Below are 18105 nucleotides of genomic sequence, written 5' to 3'. Positions count from 1 at the left end.
TCCCTCACCCCTTAAGTATTGTGAGAACACAGCTAGAAGATGGTCTATGAACCAGGACATGGATCCTCACCAGACATCAAATCTTTCAGAGCCTTGATCTCAGACTTCTAGCCTCTATGAGAAATAAATACCTGACACTTATAAGCTAACTGGTCCACTTTCCAGATGGCACAAGTGGTAAAGAATCCGCCTGCCAACATAAGAGACACAGGGAAGAGGGCTGAATCCCTGGGTCGGGAAATCCCCTGTAGTAGGAAGTGGCAACCCACTCCAGAGTTCTTGCCTGGAAAACTCCATGACAGAGGAGTCTTGGTGGGCTGCAGTCTATAGGGTTGCAAAGAGTCAGACACGACTGAGCACACACGTTGTTGCAGCAGCCCCAACTGACTAAAACAAGCTCTTATGAGTTACTCACAACCCTAGTTTGAAGATATCCGAGGATCTCTCAACAATGTTTTGAAATAGCCTATTTTATTCTACAGAGGAACTGACACGGCTTAAAGGAAATAAACAAAGTATTTACAAACAAACTATTAGGAAAAGGGGAAAATGTAAACCAGGAGAAAAAGAATATAAAAAAGTTATCTTATCAGATATCATGAAAAGTACCCAAGTATCTAAAAAAAAAATCAATTTTAGTTTACCAGAATTACTGCTCACATAAAGCACAAAATAACAACCATCACTTCTTGAGGATTAACATATCCTGGATGCTTTACATATATTATTTTATTTAATTCTCAGAACAACCTCCATTTTACAAACAGGGAGTCTGAGGTTTAGAAAAATTTTAACTTAAGGTAAACAGCTGTTAAATAGGCAGATATGAGATTTAAATTTATGTCTGTCTAACTTCTCAGCCACCACAAACTACTGCTCATCTTATGTCAGATCCCATTTTATGGGGGAAAAAAGAAATACAGTGAGATAAAGAATAGTATGTCAAAACTGCCTTAAGTCTAGAAATTACTGACCTATGATATACAGTAGTAGTAATGTTAGTTGCTCAGTCGTGTCCCACTCTTTCAGACCCCATGGACTTTAGCCTACCAGGCTCCTCTGTCCATGGAATTCTCGGGGCAAGAGTACTGGAGTGGGTTTCCATTTACTTCTCTAGGGGATCTTCCTGACCCAGGGATCAAACCCGGGTCTCCTGTATCGCATGTAGATTCTTCACCATCTGAGTCACCAGGGAAGCCCGGCAGAAAGGAATCAGGTATTCTAAAAATAGGGGACAAGAGAGGATGAGATGGTTGGCTGGCATCACCGACTCAAGGGACATGAGTTTGAGGAAGCTCCGGGAGTTGGTGATGGACAGGGAAGCCTGGCATGCTGCAGTTCATGGGGTTGCACTGTTGGACACAGCTGAGCGACTGAACTGAACTGATTCTAAAAGTAACTATAAATAGGTAGTGTTAGTGGTGTCATAGTGAGTAAAGCTGCTTCCAAAAATAAATATATAAATGGTTCTGACCTCCCACTTCGAGGCTCCCCTCTCTCCCATGACCAGTTTCACCCTATGTACCAGAGTTTGATTAACTTTTCCTTAATTAACACAGTTTGCATATCATTTTCCTGCCAAAATCCTTCAGTGGCTCCCTACTGTTTAGATCAGGAGCTGGTAATTTTTTCTGTAAAGGGCCAGATAGTAAATATTTTTGTCCACGTGAAGCTTAAGGTTCTAATTACTCGAGGTGGCTGTTTGGCACAAAAGCAGCCACAGACAACACATAAATGAGTAAGTATGGTTGTATGCCAATAAAAATTTGTGTGACACTGAAATTTCATTTCATATAATTTTCATTGCCACAAAATATTATTCTTTTAATTTTTCTTGACCATTTAAAACAGCTTAACAGGTCATTAACAACAGGTTGTGGGCTTGGCCCACACTGGCCAGTTTGCCAATCCTGGCTTAAGACATGTAGCATTTGCTCAAAGCCGGAAGAAAACAGACAAAATCAGATAGTCAATGAATGAGTCTTCTTTTTATTAAAAAATCATTCATTCATTCATCATCTCAGAGAAATAAGAACTATATGGGGAGAGGAAAAGGGAGAAGAAGATCTGCTCCGATGAGGAAAACACTCTTAATATTCTGAATCCGAAGGGAGAGAGAGGTGAAGTATGCTAGAGTCGAAGATGCTATGACCTTCTCTGCAGGAAGAACTCATTCAATGCTATCTGGATTCCTGGGTACTATCAATCTCTTGAGAACTTTATACTACTTAAGAAAATCAAATATTTTGATCTAACCTTAACTGCACAACTAAAGATAACTTAAGAAAAATTAATTCTATATTGTCTTTGTGTAAAAGGATTTGAAGCAGCTTGTAAAAACAAACAAAAATACATACAAAACAATATATACAAGCATTAAATTTTAAACCAGACAAGTATATGGATTAGAAGTTATTATTTTCAGACAATATGGTTGTATATAGAAGATACAGAAGAAGAATTAGGACTTCCATAGCAGTCCAATGGTTAAGAATCCATGCTCCCACTGCAGGGGGTGCAGGTTCTATCCCTGGTTGGGGAAGTAATATCCTATGAGCCATGCTAAATGGCCAAAAAAAAAAAACTAAAAAAAGAATTTCGATGATTTTGGATGTACTGATATGCTAGGATTCAATAACAAGTTCCAAAAAATAAGAGCATACAGAAAACAAAGATGAAAAGAGAAGATGAAACAAAGAGTGAAATTAGTGCATAAAAATAAAAATGTATGCTTAAGGCTATAGATACTTGGCAAGAGTAGGGCAGAAATGTGTCCTGCTTAGGATCAAGGCAAACAGGACAATGAAATCAGTTACAGTGTCCACAAAAAGAAACTGCTCAGGAAGAAAAAATTATACTTAAATCTGGGGTCTGAGAGAAATTTCTCCTGAGTGTTCTCAAAAAGATGTTATTTAACAGTGAACCTATCTTCTTACAGCAGAGGCCTTAGTGAGTGACACAATGATTTTCTCCATGGGCTGATGCCAAAACACCAAAACACAACTCAAGGAGAGTAATCTGGGGTCAAGGAGTAGGTGGGGAGAGAAAAACACTACAGTATAGATGTACCACAATCTGGTGGTCTGGAGAGATGTATAAGAATGAATGGCCTACATAACATCTAGGCTCTCTTCTCTTAAACAGTGTTTCTCTAAAGCAAGCTTTTGATAAGCATTGCCTGACAGTGAGTTCAAGGCCATACTCATAAGCTAGGTACCCATCTTAGTGATAGGTATAATTTTATGTTATATACAAGTATAATATTGTATAATGTCATTAAAACACCGGGGACAGATGTAGAAAGCAAACCTATGGTTACCAGGGGGTAAGTGGAGGTGGATAAATTGGGATTGATATATACACACTACTGTATATATTAAAATATATATGTATAAAAGATATGAATAAAGAAAATAGACAAAACAGATACATGGTGGTGGTTAGATGCTTCAGTCATGTTCAACTCTTTTGCAACCCCATGGACAGTAGCCCACCAGTCTCCTCTCCCCATGGGATTTTCCCAACCAGAATACTGGAGTGTGTTGCCGTGCCCTCCTCCAGGGGCTCTTCCTGACCCAGGGATTGAACCCACGTCTCCTGCACTGCAAGAGGATTCTTTCCCGCTGAGCCACTGGGGAAGCCCATAGGTCCTTATTAGTTACCTATTTTTACATATTGCATATATATACATATACATATACTATTATTGTGTATATATTATACATGTATACATGCACAATTTGGGCTATATACATATATGTACTTTTATCTACTTTATTATACACACACACACACACACATTTTGGGAAGATCCCCTGCAGAAGGAAATGGCCACCCACTCCAGTATACTTGCTGGGAAAATTCCATGGACAGAGGAGCCTGGCGGGCTACAGTCCATGGGGCTGCAGAAGAGTCAGACATGACTTAGTGACTAAACTACAACAACAATAAGGCCCTACCGTATAGCACAGGGAACTCCACTCAATACTCTTAATGGCCTACATGGGAAAAGAATCTAAAAAAGAGTGGATATGTGTATATGTATAACTAATTCACTTTGATGTACACCTGAAACTAACACAACATTGTAAATCAACTATATTCCAATAAAAATTAAAAAAAAAACAAAAACTCTGAGGAACAGAGAACAGGAGATACAGCAATTCACTGTAACAGTCAGTGGAGTGGGAATTGGACAGTAGCCTCTAAAAGGCTATCAAGGAAAGTTGATAAGCAGAGTAATTATTATATATATATATATATTCAAGTCTCCATCACAAATAAAGAAGATCTGGTTTTCCTCATAGCTTGTTTTAAGCCAGAGACTCTATAACCCACGCTTCACACCTCCTGAAGCAGATCAGATACTGCAGCCACCCTCCTCAAAAATTTTCAGGGGCTACTCATGTCTACTGGATAAACTTCAAAGTATTAGCATGAATATCAGGCCGTTTATGTGGGCTAGTTCTGCCTTTCCAATCTCATCTGTTATCTCTCACTACATACCCTACGACCCAACCACACCTCACCACTCAGGGCTTTCCCAATATGTCATAGGGTCTCAGACCTCCTCTTGCCTTTACCTGTGTTCTTTGGACCTGGTAGTTTCCCATAGGGAAGAAGAAATCAGCATCCAGAGTTGTGACAATGCCCTCTTGTGTCTGTCACCTCAATGCTCCTATGACAAGATGATCTGTTTCTAAGATTCCTGCTTCCTGTAAGCTCACCCCCAGCCTCCATGTCACAGGACTGAGCCCCAACTGAAAATATCCCTGTGAGCATGTGTGTGTGGGTTAGCAAATCACTTACCCTACAATATGGCTCCTTCTTTTTTATGTCCTCCTGCTGGATCAGCCTCAGGCCCTGGACACCATTCTGCAGACCTCTCTCATACAGGGCCTGAAGTCTGGGAATTTCTTCTTGTTCAACAGCCACTATAAGCTTAAAAAGAAAAAAACATAAAGAATATGAATAAAGTTAAACATATCAACAGCTATGAAAGATAAAGTCAAGAGAAAATCATAAGCTATTGTATGATTTAAACTGGGTTGAGTTTTTTTTTTTTTTTTGGGTTGAGTTTTAAAAACTGCTTTCTGCTTCGTGTATCTACTTCTCCCTTTCTCCATAACTTCATTCTTCCTCCACCAAAAATATTTGTCTTTAGACTGCATTAAAACAAAGGTAAGGCGTAGCCTCAATTTTCACGTCTGCCATCACAGTTGCTATGTGAGTCTTGGCCATATCTATCCCCATCACTGTTTCAATCCCAGAGGTGAACGAAGCATAGCTTGTTTTGTTTTTACATTAAAAAAAAAACAAAAAAACAGAATATCAGAGAGATAGGAAGTATTCAGTATAATGGGATATCACTAACAGAAAACTATTTTCTGGAAAAAAGTACATTTCAAAGTATTTACTGATGCATTCTGTCACAGAGGAGAAAAACAGAAAATTCATCAACTTTACTCAAGATTCCTTTTCTATTAATATTTATTTCTGGGCAAAGTATCTGTTTGAGGTAGTTTCTTTCTCACTTAACAGTTACCAGCAAAGGAAAACACAGATGATATTCACAAGTACATTAGAATTCAAAAATCACTATTTCATAGCAAGGAGTCAATCACACTCCATGAAGTAATACTTTTAATCAAAGTGTAAAGGTTATTTAAGTTAACAAATACTTAACCTTAAAAATAGATGTGGAATCAGACGACACTATCAAGAAAGTAAAAAGATAATGCACTGAACGGGAGAAAATATTTGTAAATCATATCACTGATAAGGATCTAATACACAGAATACATCAAGAACCCTTTTCAAAGTCTGTACAGACTTCCATATACAAAGTAAGTAAATTACAGGGATGTAATGTACAGCATGGTGACTACAGTTAGTAATTGTGTATTTATAGTTAGCAATTGTGTATAGTTAGTAATTGCATATTTGAAAGTTGCTCAGAAAGTAGATCTTAAAAGTCCTCATTATGGACTTCCCTGGTGATCCAGTGGTTAAGAATCTACCTGCCAATGCAGAGGACATAGGTTTAATCTCTGCTCTGGAAAAATTCCACATGCCGAGGGGCAACTAAGCCCATACACCACAACTACTGAAGCCAGTGGACTCTAGAGCCCGTGCCTTGCATCAGGAAAATCCAGCACACAAAGCATGTCTACCACAACTAGAGAGTGGCCCGTTCTTTGCAACTAGAGAAAGCCTGCACGTAGCAATGAAGAACCAGCTAAAAATAAAGAAATAAATACAATATTTTTTAAAAGATCATATAATATTTTTTTTAAAGTCCATCATCACAAAGAAAAAAATTCTTACATGTTAATCATACTTCAATTTAAAGAAATAAAAAGACATCAAACTTGATTTTAAAAAAAGAAGCTGGAGATGGGCAAAGACTCAAATAAGTGACTGAACCAGGAAAATTGTGAAATCAGGTTATTAAGTCACACTGACATTGCCATGGCCTGGAAACAGCAATCTGTAAATTAATCCCTGGAGCTGAGCTGAGTGGGTTAAAAGCAATGACATGATTTGATGTGAAGAGGGAATATGAAGTAGTATTCAAGGCTCCAGAAAGAAGCAGGTGTTACAGAGCTCAAAATCATCCTATGGGCAGGAAGGTGGCCTGCTATGCTTCTCAAAGGTGTTCAGTGGATGCTGGTTGGTTCCTTTGGCTTAAAGGATTGAAAAACAAACAAACCAACCCTAATAATGCAACCATAAAAACTGTAAATACACTTCCACATTTTGCTTTTTTTGCTTAATAGTAGGTCAAAACTATTTTCCCACATCATTAAAAAATTCTTCATTGCATTTTTAAGGGCAACAATGAACTTTTATTCTTAAAAATTACATGGAGAGGAGTTATAAGGAAATACTATGAACAACGGCAAGCCAACAAATTAGATAATTTATATGAAATGAGAAAACTCATAGAAAGACACAAACTTCTGAAATTGACTCAAGAAGAAAAAGAATACGTGAGTAGACTTATAACAACTAAAGAAACAGAATTAATAACTTTTAACAGTTCAGACCTCATGAATGTTACCAAGTATTTAAAGAATTAGTACCAATTCTTCACAAAATCTCCCAAAAAACAGAAACAGGAACACTTCCTAATTCAACAAAGATCAGTTAACAGTCAAACAAGACAAAGACATCAAAAGAAAACAAAAACTGCATATCAACATCCCTTACGAATATTGATACAAAAATTCTGAACAAAATACTAGTAAACTGAATGAGGCAACATATAAAAAGAATTATATATCAAGATCAAGTGAGATTCACTGCATGAATGCAAGACCTACTAAACATCCAAAAGTCAATGAATGTAATAATTCATATTAATAGAATAAAGGACAAAACCCACATGACTGCCTCAACAAAAGTGGAAAAGGCATTTGAGAAAACCCAACACGTTTTCATGATTGTGCTGTGCTAAGTCACTTCACTTGTGTCCGACTCTGAGCGACCCCATGGACGGCAGCCCAGCAGGCCCCTCCATCCATGGGATTCTCCAGTCAAGAACACTGCAGTGGACTGCCATTCTCTTCTCCATTTCATGATTAAAAACACTCAACAAAATATAGGTAGAAAGGAATTTCCTCAGTCTGATAAAGGACATCTTAAAAAAAAAACCCCATAGCTGTCATTACTTAATAGTGAAAGAGTGAATGCGTTCTCTCTAAAATCAGGAACACAAGGATATCTACTTTGACTATTTCTATTCAACACTACATTAGAGATTTTACGCAGGTAAAGCCAGGCTTTGCATGCATGTGAAGTCACTTCCATCATGTCTGACTCTGTGACCCCATGGACTTTAGACTGCGAGGTTCCTCTGTCCATGGGATTTTCCAGGCAAAAATACTGGAGTAGATTTCCATGCCCTCCTCTAGGGAATCTTCCCGACCCAGAGATCAAACTCACATCTCCTGGGTCGCTTCCATTTGCAGGTAGGTTGTTTACCACTAGCACCACCTTTGGCAGTAGGTGAACCATGAACGTCCATATGTACAAGCTGGATTTAGAAAAGGCAAAGGAACCAGAGACCAAACTGCCAGCATTCATTAGGTCATAGAGAGAGCAAAGAAATTCTAGAAAAACATCTACTTCTGCTTCACTCACTACACTAAAGCCTTTGACTGTTGGGATCACAATAAACTGTGGAAAATCTTAAACAGATGGGAAAACCAGACCACCTTTCCTGTCTCCTAAGAAACCTGTATGCAGGTCAAGAAGAAACAGTTACAACCGGACATGGGGCAATGAACTAGTTCCAAATTGGGAAAGGAGTAGGTCAAGGCTGTATACTGTCACTCTGCTTATTTAATTTCTATGGAGAGTACATTATGCAAAATGCCAGACTGGGTGAATCACAAGTTGGAATCAAGACTGCCAAGACTAAAAAAAAGATTGCTGAGAGAAATATCTACAACCTCAGAACCTCAGATATACAGATGAAAAATGGCAGAAATTGAAGAGGAACGAAAGAGCCTCTTGATGAAGGTCAAAGAGGAGAGTGGAAAAGTGGGCTTAAAATGCAACATTTAAAAAACTAAGATCATGACATCCAGTTCCATCACTTCATAGCAAATAGAAATAGAAACAGTGGAAGCAGTGGCAGACTTTATTTTCTTGGGCTCCAAAATCACTGCAGATGTTGACTGAAATCATGAAATTAAAAGACACTTCCTCCTTGGCAAGAAAACTATGACAAATCTAGACAACATATTAAAAAGCAGAGACATTACTTTTCTGACAAAGGTCCACATAGTCAAAGCTGTGGTTTCTCCAGTAGATATGTATGGATGTGAGAGGTGGGCCATAAAGAAGGCTGAGCACCAAAGAATTGATGCTTTTGAAATGTGGTACTGGAGAAGACTCTTGAGAGTCCCCTGGACTACAAGAAGATCAAACTAGTCAATCCTAAAGGAAATCAACCCTGAATATTCATTGGAAGGACTGATGCTGAAACTCCAATACTTTGGCCACCTGATGCAGAGTCATACATTGAAAAAGACCCTGATGCTTGGAAAGATGGAAGGTAGGAGGAGAAGTGGGCAACAGAGGATGAGATGGTTGGATAGCATCACTGACTCAGTGGGCATGAAACGGAGCAAACTCTGGGAGATAGTGAAGGACAGCAAAGTCTGGTGTACTGCAGTCTAAGGGGTCACAAAGAATCAGACATGACTTAGTGACTGAACAATTCAACACTCTACTGTTGTATTGTACCACAGGTCAGTAGGTGCCCAATATGCTACTGGAGATCAGTGGAGAAATTCCTCCAGAAGAATGAAGAGGGTGCCGTGTAAGGCCACCCAAGATGGACGGGTCCTGGAGCACACAAGGTTTTATTTGTGCCCTCCAAGAGTCTGTTCCCCCAGTCTTGATCACATGGACCACAGCCTTGTCTAACTCAATGAAACTATGAGCCATGCCATGTAGGGCCACCCAAGACAGATGGGTCATGGTGGACAGTTCTGACAAAACATGGTCCACTGGAGAAAAGAATGGCAGACCACTTCAGTATTCTTGCCTTGAGAACCCCATCAACAGTATGAAAAGGCAAAACGATAGGACACTGAAAGATGAACTCCCTAGGTCAGTAGGTACCCAATATGCTTTTGGAGTTCAGTGGAGAAGTAACTCCAGAAAGAATGAAGAGACAGAGCCAAAGCAAAAACAACACCTAGTTGTAGACGTGACTGATGATGGAAGTAAAGTCCAATGTTGTAAAGAGCAATACTGCATAGGAACCTGGAATGTTAGGTCCATGAATCAAGGCAAATTGGAAGTGGTCAAACAGGAGATGGCAAGAGTGAACACAGACATTTTAGGAATCAGTGAACTATAATGGACTGCAATGGGTGAATTTAACTCAGATGACCATTCTATCTACTACTGAATCCCTTAGAAGAAATGGAGTAGCCATAAGAGTAAACAAAGAGTCTGAAATGCAGTACTTGGATGCAATCTCAAAAGCAACAGAATGATCTCTGTTCACTTCCAAGGCAAACCATTCAGTGTCACAGCAATCCAAGTCTATGCCCTGACCAGTAATGCTCAAGAAGCTGAAGTTGAACAGTTAAGACCTACAAGACCTTCTAGAACTAACACCCAAAAAAGATGTCCTTTTCATTATAGGGGACTGGAATACAAAAGTAGGAAGTCAAGAGATAACTGGAGTAACAGGCAAATTTGGCCTTGGAGTACAAAACGAAGCAGGTCAAAGGAGACAGACTTTTGTCAAGAGAACACACTGATCATAGCAAATGCCCTCTTCCAACAACACAAGAGAAGACTACACATGGACATCACCAGATGGTCAACACCAAAATCAGATTGATTATATTCTTTGCAGCCAAAGATGGAGAAGCTCTATACAGTCAGCAAAAACAAGACTGGGAGCTGACTGTGGCTCAGATCATGAACTCCTTATTGCCAAATTCAGACTTAAATTGAAGAAAGTAGGGAAAACCACTAGACCATTCAGGTATGACCTAAACCAAATCCCTTACAATTATACAGTGGAAGTGACAAATAGATTCATGGGATTAGATCTGATAGACAGAGTGTCTGAAGAACTATGGATGGAGGTTCATGACATTGTACAGGAGGCAATGATCAAGACCATCCCCAAGAAAAAGAAACGCAAAAAGCCAAATGGTTGTCTGAGGAGGCCTTACAAATAGCTTAGAGAAGAAGAGAAGCTAAAGGTAAAGGAGAAAAGGAAAGATATACCCATTTGAATGCAGAGTTCCAACGAATAGCAAGGAGAGATTAAAAAAAGCCTTCTTCAGTGATCAACACAGAGAAGTAAGAGGAAAACAATAGAATGGGAAGGACTAGAGATCTCTTCATGAAAATAAGAGATACCAATGGAACATTTCATGCAAAGAAGGGCACAATAAAGGACAGAAATGGTATGGACATAACAGAAGCAAAAGATAATAAGAAGTGGCAAGAATACACAGAAGAACTATACAAAAAAGATCTTCATGACCCAGATAACCACGATGGTATGATCACTCACCTAGAGCCAGACATCCTGGAATGCGAAGTCAAGTGGGCCTTAGGAAGCTCACTACGAACAAAGCTAGTGGAGGTGATGGAATTCCAGTTGAGCTATTTCAAATTCTAAAAGACAATGCTGTGAAAGTGCTGCACTCAATATGTCAGCAAATGTGGAAACTCAGCAGTGGCCACAGGACTGGAAAAGGTCAGTTTTCATTCCAATCCCAAAGAAAGGCAATCCCAAAGGATGTTCAAACTACCACACAATTGCACTCATCTCACATGCTGGCAAAGTAATGCTCAAAATTCTCCAAGCCAGGCTTCAATAGTACCTGAACCGTCAAATTCCAGATGTTCAAGCTGGAAAAGGCAGAAGAACCAGAGATTAAATTGCCAACATCCGTTGGATCATTGAAAAAGCAAGAGAGTTCCAGAAAAATATCTACTTCTGCTTTATTGACTACCCCAAAGCCTTTGACTGTGAGGATCACAACAAACTGTGTAAAAATCTTAAAGAGATGGGAATACCAGACCACCTGACCTGCCTCTTGAGTAATCTATACACAGACCAAGAAGCAACAGTTAGAACTGGACATGGAAAAACAGACTGGTTCCAAATAGGAAAAGAATACATCAAGGCTGTATATTGTCACTCTGCTTATTTAACTTACATGCAGTGTACATCATCTGAAATGCCAGACTGGATGAAGCACAAGCTGGAATCAAGAAGGCTGGGAGAAATATCAATAACCTCAGATATGCAGATGACACCACCCTTATAGCAGAAAGTGAAGAGGAACTAAAAAGCCTCTTGGTGAAAGTGAAAGAGGAGAGTGAAAAAGTTGGCTTAAAACTCAACATTCAGAAAACTAAGATCATGGCATCTGGTCCCATTAATTCATGGAAAATAGATGGGGAAACAGTGAAAGACTTTATTTTTTTGGGCTCCAAAATCACTGCAGATGGTGACTGCACTCATGAAATTAAAAGACGCTTGCTCCTTGGAAGAAAAGCTATGACCAACCTAGACAGCATATCAAAAAGCAGAGACATTACTTTGCCAACAAAGGTCCGTATAGTGAAAACTATGGTTTTTCCAGTAGTCATGTATGGATGTGAGAGTTGAATTATAAAGAAAGCTAAGCGCCGGAGAACTGATGCTTTTGAAATGTGATGTTGGAGAAAACCCTTGAGAGTCTATTGGACTGCAAGGAGTGCCAACCAGTCCATCCTAAAGGAAATCAGTCCTGAATATTCATTAGAAGGACTGATGCTGAAGCTGAAACTCCAATACTTTAGTCACCTGATGTGAAGAGCTAACTCACTGGAAAAGCCCCTGATGCTGTGAAGGACTAAAGGCCGGAGGAGAAGGGGACGACAGAGGATGAGAGGGTTGGATGGCATCACTGACTCGATGGACATGAGTTTGAGTAAGCTCTGGGAGTTGGTGATGGACAGGGAAGCCTGTGCTGCAGTCCAATAGGTCACAAAGAGTCGGACACAACTATGCAACTGAACTGAACCGAACCCAGGTAAATTAGGTAAGAAAAAAATACCCAGTTGAAAAAAGTAAGACTATCTTATTTGTAGATGACATGATCCTGCATGTTTAAAGTCCTAAAGGATACACACCACACACACACACACACACACACACACACACACACAAACTATTAGACTAAGAAATGAGTTCAACAAAGTTGAAGGATAAAGATCAATATGTAAAAATCAATCCTATTCTATACACTAGCAGTGAATAAACTCAACTGAAATTAATAATGTTACTTACAAAAGCATCAGAAAGAATAAAATATCAAGGAATAACATTAACAAAAGAAATGCAAGAATTGTACAATGAAAAATAAAAAATATTGTTGAAAGAAATTAAAGAAAATTAACATAAATGGAAAGACATCCCAATTTCATGTTTTGTAAAATTTAATATTGCTAAGATGGCAGCACTCCCCAAATTGATCTATAGATTCAGTATAATCTCTATCAAAAATACCAGCTGCCCTTTTGGAGTTACTGACAAACAGTATTGGCATAAGGACAAATACACATCAGTGGAATAGAATTGAGAACCCTAAATACACCTTCCTACATTTATGCTCAACTGATTTTTGATGCAGGTGCCAAAACAAAGTACTGTAGAAAGAACACTTTTTTCAACAAATGGCACTGAGACGAATGGATATCCACACGCAAAAGAATGAAGTTGGACCCCCTCCTTACATCATATACCACAATTCATTAAAAAATGAACCTACACTGGCAGAATACATGTAGGGGGTGGAGTGGGAGCTTTACTTCTGGTGGCAGGGTCTGGGGAAGGGGCAGGAGGCCAGCTGCAAAGGTGGTAAGAAGCACCTGAAGCAGACCAAGGAGCTGGATGAAGATGATGGGGCATTCAAGCAGAAACAAAAAGAGAAGCAGCAGGGGAGTTCCCTGGTGATCCAGTGGTTAAGAATCTGCCTTGCAAAGCAGGGGACAGGGGTTCAATTCCTGGTGGGGAAACCAGGATCCCACATGCCGTGGAGCAATTAAGTCCATGCTTGGCAACTAGAGAAGTGTCTGCCCTCCCCGAAAGCCAGAGCACTGCAACAAAGACACAGCTCGCCCAAAGAGCGAGAGAGAGGCAAAAGAAACTTGAGAAGCTAAAAGCAAAGGCTGCAGGGAAGGCCCTCCTGGAGAAAGTTAGAATTAAGAAATCTGTCAAAAAGTAAGCTGGGGGACTTCTCTGGTGGTCCAGTGGTTAAGAATCCACCCTCCAATGCACGGGATGTGGGTTTGATCCCTGGTTAGGGAAGGGGAACTAAGATCCCACATGCAACAGGGCAACTAAGCCTGTGAGCTGAGGAAGACCCAGTGCAGCCAAGGAAAAAAAAAAACAAAACACCACTTTTAGGGACTTCCCTAGTGCTCTCCCAATGCAGGGGGCCTGGGTTCGATCCCTGGTGGGGGAACTAGATCCCACATGTTGCAACTAAGTCCCAGTGCAGTCAAAAAATAAAAATACATATTAAAAAGAAAAAAAAAAAAAAAAAAAGGAAGCTGTTCTTTGTGCTGGAGGCAATGGTAATCCTAAATTCCATTCCTGATTCCCTGCCATAATGTCTACTGCCACCGAGAGTTAGAATGAAGTGCTGTCTTGAAGTCTGCTACACATTTAAAAACAAACTTTTGTTAAGGTTTAAAAAAATGAAAGCATACAGTGGCTCATCTTCTCTTTAGTTCTTCTCATTCAGCCATTTCTACCTTAGCTGTGAGGTCAGAGTAAACCCAGCCTAGAATCCAAAGTCTGTTCTTCAGTCTTTGTTCTATCTCCAATTCTGTACCGCTCAGAATTTTTTTTTTCCATTTATTTTTATTAGTTGGAGGCTAATTACTTTACAATATTGTAGTGGTTTTTGCCATACATTGACATGAATCAGCCATGGATTTACATGTGTTCCCCATCCCGATCCCCACTCCTGCCTCCCTCTCCATCCCATCCCTCTGGGTCTTCCCAGTGCACCAGCCCTGAGCACTTGTCTCATGCATCCAACCTGGGCTGGTGATCTGTTTCACCCTTGATAGTATACTTGTTTCAATGCTGTTCTCTCTGAACATCCCACCCTCGCCTTCTCCCTACCACTCAGAATTAAATCAACTCATCTGGGGGAGGAAAAGGGACTAAAGATCTAAACATCAGAGTTAAGGCTTTGATATTAGAAGAAAATTAGGAGCAAATTTTCATGAGCTAAGGTTTGGCAATGATTTCTTAGATATGACACTAAAAGTACAAGCAACAAAAGAAAAAAAAAGATAAACTACACTTCATCAAAATCAAGTTTCTCTGCTTCAAAGGATACCATCGAGAAAGTAAAAAGAAAATCTACAGAATGGGAGAAAACATTTAGCAATATTTTAAATATCATCATTACTATTATTTTATTTTAAAAATAAAAGTATTTTAATATTTTAGTAGTATTTTAGTAAATAACATATAACTGATAAGGGACTATATTCAGAATATATAAATAGCACAACTCAACAATAAAAAGACAAATAACTCAATTTTAAAATGAGCAAAAGATCTGAATAGGTATCTCTCCAAAGAAGAGAAATGAATGGCCAGGAAGTACATGAAAGATGCTTAACATTATTAATTACTAAGTTTAATTATATAAAAACCACAATGACATAGCACTTCATATCCTCTAGGATGGCTAAAATAAAGCAGACAATAACTGGTGTTCATGAGGATATGGAGATACTGGAATCCTTATTAATTGCTGATGGGGATATAAAATAGTACAGCACTTTGAAAAATAGTTTGGCACTTCTTCAAAATGTTAAACATATAGTTTCTGTATGACCCAGCAACTCTACTCCTAGGTATATACCTGACAGAAAGGACAACACAGGTCCACACAAAAACTTGCTCATGAATGTCCAGAGCAGCATTATTCACAGTAGCCCCAAAGTGGAAACAACCCAAATGTCTATCAACTGATAAATGGATAAACAAAATGTGGTATATCGATCCAATAGAATACAAAGACGAATGAAGTACTGATTCACGCTGCAAGATGAATGAACTCTGAAAATACTACACTAAGTGGAAGAAGCCAATCACAAAAGAGAACATTTTGCAGGACCCTATTTACATGAAACATCTAGATTTTGCAAATTACATGGATACAAAGAAAGAAAAGCCAGGTATTTTTTAAATCAACATTTAAGATTACTAAGAAAATACTATTTATAAATAAGTCAAGGCCCTAGTAAAATGCCATACCTTGCCACATTGCTTGTAGGAAATCCCCTTTTGGTTACAGTACTCGTAGATGAGGGCTGCACCTTGCACACATAATTTAGCTTTCAGAGATTCAGGTTTATAATAAATCCCACTATGTATGACACCACTGTTATGTCCGGTCTGATGAATAGCTATGGAACAAGAGAAATACATTTAAGAGAAAGTACATACATGACTCATTCAAAATCCAAGAAGGGGGTAATACAATTAGAGTTGAAGCTATTAGAGACCACTCTTTAAAACTCTGCCTGAGTTTGGTCTTCTGGTCAGGGCACTTGTAGCTTCCCCAGCAGCCAACCAGTGTCTGTGTCAGGTCCCCCCAGCCCATCTCTGACTTCAGCTATGACTTTGGGGTACAAACCCAGCCCTCACCACCAGCAACCCACCTCAAGGGCCCACTATGGCTCTCTGCCTTTTGCCCCAGAGTGTTCTCTAGTCTTTGGGGGCAGAGGGACTCAACATCCCTAGGGACAACCCTCAAACAAAGGGACAGAAGTTGAAGGGCACATGAGCACAATCCTGGGAAACATTAGGCAGTTCCTCAGAGGTCTCGGTGGAATCAAGCTCACAGCTTCAACCTGGACAACACACCTTCCCTGTTTCTTCTCCCTACCCACTGACCACTGCTTCCTTGGATAACCTCACAAATAAATCACTTTTTTTTTTTAAAGTCACTCAGTCATGTCTGACTCGGCAACCCCATGGATTAATACAGTCCATGAAATTCTGCAGGCCAGAATACTGGAATGGGTATCCTTTCCCTTCTCCAGGGGATCTTCCCAACCCAGGGATTGAACCCAGGTCTCCTGCATTGCAGGCAGATTCTTTACCAGCTGAGTCACAAGGGAAGTCCATATCCAATATCCAGTATCCAAGTTCTAGTCCCAGGCTCTGCTTTTTGAAGAATCCAGACTGGGACACTAGCATTGACATTTAGATTGAAAGATGCAGAACTGACAACATGAGCAGGTGTTCAGGTTTATTGTTGTTCAGTTGCTCAGTCATGTCCTACTCTTTGCAACCCCATGGACTGTAGTACCTCAGGCTTCCCTGTCCTTCACCATCTCCCAGATTTTGCTCAAAGGTGTTCGGGTTAAGCAGCATGATAACATACATACCTAAATCTTTCTCCTTCTCCAGAACACCAATGGAAAGTGCTGGATGTCGCAGGATGAGTGCTCTGGCAGAGGCAAGCCCCACAATTCCGCCACCAATAATGACTATATCAAATGAGCTTTAAAAGAAAGCCATCTTTAAAGTAACACATGTTTACAATAGATTTTATCAAACTTTGCATTTTCATCACCAATGAACAACTAAACTATTAATTAGTAATCATTAAAATCAAATGTTTACTGGGCTTTATGATATTTAGCTTTAAAAGCTAATCAGCTACAGCCAGCAGGCAGAATGGCTAGTTGCCCAAGCTGCTCTAAGTCTCCATTATACTCTTCATAAGCTGGCTCCATCAATGGTTACTCGGTTAAGTATCACACTCTCCCCTACTAACTGTCAAAAATTCAAGTGCAGTATTCTTTTGTGCTTTTCTGTTTGTTTCTGGGTTTTTGCGGATGGAGGGTTGGCCACATTGCTCAGCATGTGGGATCTTAGTTCCCCAACCAGGGACCTAACCCACATTCCCTGCATTGGAAGCATGGAGTCTTAACCACTGCACCACCAGGAAGTCCCTCAAGGGCAGTTAACATTAAGTCTTTAACACCTTAGTGTGCAAAAAGTCATAATTATTTTATTCTGCTTAGAAGGAAACAGTGAAAAAATCAAACCTTAAGGAAATAAGTGGTGCAGAAATGGGTTCAGAACCAATTTTAGTCACGACAACGCTGATTACACAATCATTTAAAAAATTAGAAAGGGTATATACAGTCTAACTCCACAATGAGAAGTTTAAAAAATTACCATTAGCGTTGATCTCATGGTCAACAAATCTAGGTTTTATAGGAACATGGCCAATTTCACTTTTTCACCCCACTTTGTTTTTTTTTCACTCCCTCTTGCATTATATTATTTCGATCTAAATTCTAAACATCATCTGTAAATATCCAATATGTTATTTCTAAAAGAGCTCTTTAAAACACACACACAATGCTATTATTCTAACCAAAAAATTCAGTTTTTAAATATCTGCAACTATTCACAATTAAACTTTACGGAGAAAACACAGGAGAAAATCTTTGGTATCTAGGACTGCCTGAAGAGTTCACATCAAAAGCATGACCCATAAAAGAAAAAAATTGATAAACTGG

General features: G+C 39.4%; 1 protein-coding gene across 2 annotated transcripts in view; it reads right to left on the bottom strand.

The window, feature by feature from the left end:
* Nucleotides 1-18105, bottom strand: part of L2HGDH (L-2-hydroxyglutarate dehydrogenase) — a 46840-nt gene that overhangs the window by 24570 nt on the left and 4165 nt on the right. For both annotated transcript variants that reach the window (XM_061157399.1, XM_061157400.1), the window contains exons 2-4: nucleotides 16960-17075; nucleotides 15821-15972; nucleotides 4810-4941 (exon numbers count right to left, since the gene is read on the bottom strand). In XM_061157399.1, the coding sequence (XP_061013382.1) occupies nucleotides 4810-4941; nucleotides 15821-15972; nucleotides 16960-17075 (400 nt within the window). The remainder of the gene's footprint in view (nucleotides 1-4809; nucleotides 4942-15820; nucleotides 15973-16959; nucleotides 17076-18105) is intronic.

This window comes from Dama dama, chromosome 12, assembly GCF_033118175.1.
Source record: "Dama dama isolate Ldn47 chromosome 12, ASM3311817v1, whole genome shotgun sequence".
Taxonomy (NCBI): Eukaryota; Metazoa; Chordata; class Mammalia; order Artiodactyla; family Cervidae; genus Dama; species Dama dama.
Note: the sequence above shows the minus strand (reverse complement) of the source record. Positions and strands in the feature narration are given on the sequence as shown.